Source organism: Capsicum annuum, chromosome 8 (genome assembly GCF_002878395.1).
Source record: "Capsicum annuum cultivar UCD-10X-F1 chromosome 8, UCD10Xv1.1, whole genome shotgun sequence".
Lineage (NCBI taxonomy): Eukaryota > Viridiplantae > Streptophyta > Magnoliopsida > Solanales > Solanaceae > Capsicum > Capsicum annuum.
This window is the reverse complement of record NC_061118.1, coordinates 98,871,408-98,874,581: the sequence shown is the minus strand read 5'-3', so window position 1 is coordinate 98,874,581 and position 3,174 is coordinate 98,871,408. Positions and strand designations below refer to the sequence as shown.

At 39.8% G+C, this 3,174-nt stretch overlaps 1 protein-coding gene across 1 annotated transcript; it reads left to right on the top strand.

Annotated features, from left to right (window-relative positions):
* Positions 1-200: 200 nt before the first annotated feature.
* Positions 201-2,824, top strand: LOC124886620. Its single transcript, XM_047395492.1, has 3 exons — positions 201-340; positions 606-683; positions 2,563-2,824. Exons 1-3 carry the CDS (start codon positions 201-203, stop codon positions 2,822-2,824), a joined length of 480 nt encoding a protein of 159 aa, XP_047251448.1.
* The last annotated feature ends 350 nt before the right edge of the window (positions 2,825-3,174 follow it).

Sequence of the window (3,174 nt, the reverse complement as noted above, 5' to 3'; positions counted from 1 at the left end):
TGAGAGGTGCATCTCTAATTTAGATGTCTCTCGTTGTGATTCAGTAGGTTTTGAGTTTTTTGAGTGGTTTGGAAGGACCAGGGACTATGCCTGCAGTACCCGCAGTCTAGTATGGGATGTTACATGCTACTACTATAGCCCCTCAAATTGAAAAAGTGTCAGGATCAGACATTTTTCCAAGATAGGTTGTGGGTCCGGCGATGACCAAAGATAAGCATAAGTTGTTAAGTAATTTTATCAAGATGAAGCTTCCAGTATTTCATGGAACTGAGTTGGAGGAGGCCTATGAGTTTATAATTGACTGCCATGAGAAGCTACACCAGATGGGGGTAGTTAAGAGGTATGGTGTAGAACTGGTTACTTTCTAATTTCTAGGGGATGCTAAGATGTGGTGGAAGGCCTATGTTGCGTGTAAGGATCCATATTTACCTCCCTTGACTTGGACACACTTTACTCAGTTTTTCTAGAAAAGTACATGCCTCATACTTTGAGTGATAATAAGAGGGATGAGTTTTCTAATCATAAGTAGGAGAACATGTCAGTTGTAGTCTATGCGGCAAAATTTCATTCTTTGTCTCAGTATGCATCTTATTTGCTGAAAATAGAGAAGGAGAGGATCTGTATTTTTGTGAAGAGGTTGAACACCGGTCTTTAAATTTCTGCTCTTTAGATGACATCTTCAGGTAAGTCATTCTAGAAGATGGTTGATTTTGTAAAGAAGGTGAAGGGCATAATTGAATAGGGTTATTCTAAGGCATTAGAAAAGAATGCCCACTAAGGAGGCAGTTTTAGTGGTTCTTATTCTAGGGGTGAGGGTTCATAGGGATATCCTTCCCTCCCTATTCAGTCAGCGATGTTGGTGTCTTTGGGTGGTTCGTTCGGGCTAGCCAACCATTTTCATACTTTGGTGGTTACCTCGCTTTATCTTGGCCTACCTTAGACTGTACATATTACGAGTGTGGTGGAGTGGGTCACGTTAGGAGGTTTTGTCCTAATGCAAGGCAGTTTGGTCAATGTAGCTAACAACAGGCTCCTGGATCTCTTATTCCGGCAAGTAAAGGAGGTGATTGTAAAGGTAGAGATTATTCACAGGGTGGTTGTTGTGGTCATCAGGCAGGTAGGGGTGGTAATCATCCCCATCGAGGTAGTTCTTAACTTGGAAAGGGTGACGTGCAGATAGAGGGTAGGGTTTATATCTATGCCTTTCCAGGCAGTCCCAAGGCAAAGACATCAGATGTTATTATTACAGACACTATTCTTGTTTATGACCAGATAGCCACTGTATTATTTGATCCTTGCTCTACTTTTTCCTATGTGTCTGCTAATTTTGCTATGGGATTGGACATGGGTTGTGATTTGCTTGATCGTCTGATTAACGTGACTACTCCAGTTGGTGATTCTATTTTTGTTTATAGAGTTTATCATTCTTGTTCTATTATGTTTATGGGGTATCAAACTTGGGCAGATATAGTAATTCTAGACATGGTAGATTTTGATATAATTTTGGGTATAAGTTGGTTGTCTCTGTATCATGCTATATTAGATTGTCATGCTAAGACAGTGACTGTGGCTATGCCGAGAATGGATAGACTTATGTAGGAGGGTTATTATAGTCTTACTCCAATTAAACTTATTTCCTTTCTGCATGCAAGAAGGTTTATTGGGAGGGGTTGTTTGCCCTTTCTAGCACATCTTTAGGACACTTTCGTAGAGGTCCCATCTATTGAGTTAGTTCCTGTGGTGTGTGAGTTCCAAGAGGTTTTTCCTGCAGATTTTCCTAGTATTCTGACAGATCGTGACCTTGACTTTTGTATTAATCTAGAGCCAGGTGCTCGTCCTATTTCTTTTCCTCCCAATAGGATGGCTCTGGCTGAGTTGAGGGAACTAAAGGTTCAGTTTTAGGATTGGTTGAGTAAGGGTTTTATCCATCTGAGTGCCTCTCCGTAGGGTGCTCTTTCTTGTTTATAAAGAAGAAGGATAGTAGTCATCATATTTGTATAGATTACAGGCAATTGAACAAAGTCATGATCCGTAGCAAGTATCCTTTGCCCCGTATAGATAATTTATTTGACCAGTTGCAAGGTGCATCCGTATTCTCTAAGATTGATTTAAGGTCTGGGTATCATCAGCTCAATATTCGGCCTAACGATATTCCTAAAACTACTTTCCGAACCAGGTATGGGCACTATGAGTTTCTAGTGATTTCTTTTGGACTGACTAATGCCCCAGCTGCTTTTATGAGCATGATGAATAGGATATTTAAACCCTACTTAGATTCTTTCATGATTGTCTTTATTGATGATATTCTGGTTTACTCTAAGAGTAAGGAGGAGCATAAGAGTCACTTAAGGATTGTTTTGGGTTTGTTAAAAGAGTAAAAGCCTTATGCAAAGTTTTCTAAGTGTGAGTTCTGGTTGGCTTCTGTATCCCTTTAAGGGCATGTGGTTTAGAAGAAAGTGGTGGAAGTAGACCTTAGAAGGTTAAAACGGTTAAGAATTGGGCTAGGCCTACTTTAGTGACAGAGGTTTGTAGCATTGTTAGCTTAGCAAGTTACAATTGCAGGTTTGTGAAGGGGTTTGCTTCTATTGCTACTCATTTGATGCGGTTGACTAAGAAGGATATACCATTTCTTTGGTCTGATAAGTGTGAGGAGAGCTTTGAAAAACTTAAGAACTTATTGACTACCGCTCCTATTCTTGCCTTGTCGGTAGAGGGTAACGATATTATTATTTATTATGATGCCTCATGTTTTGATTTAGGTGCTGTGTTGATGAAGGAAAGGAAATTTTATTGCTTATGCTTCGAGACAATTGAAGCCCAATGAGAAAATTTATCCCACTCATGACTTGAAGTTAGCTGCTTTGGTTTTTGCTCTTAAGATATGAAGGCATCACTTGTATGGGGCTCATTGTAAAGTATTCACTAATCACCATAATTTGCAGAATGTGTTCAAACAGAGGGATTTGAATTTGAGACAGCGTAGATAGATGGAGTTGCTTAAAGATTATGATATCACCATTCTCTACCATCCAAAGAAGGCTAATGTGGTCGCTGATGCATTGAGCAGAAAGTCAACAAGTATGGGTAGTTTGGCTTATTTGAATACTAGTAGGTGTCCGTTGGCTAGAGAGATTCAGACTCTAGCTAACAAGTTTGTTCGACTTGAGGTGACTG

Excerpts from the sequence above, each read along its gene's own strand:
- LOC124886620 (XM_047395492.1), top strand. The coding sequence starts at position 201 with ATGACCAAAGATAAGCATAAGTTGTTAAGTAATTTTATCAAGATGAAG. Across the intron at positions 341-605 it reads CAGATGGGGGTAGTTAAGAG|AGAAGGAGAGGATCTGTATT; the intron begins GTATGGTGTAGA and ends TGCTGAAAATAG. Across the intron at positions 684-2,562 it reads TCTTTAGATGACATCTTCAG|GTTTGTGAAGGGGTTTGCTT; the intron begins GTAAGTCATTCT and ends TTACAATTGCAG.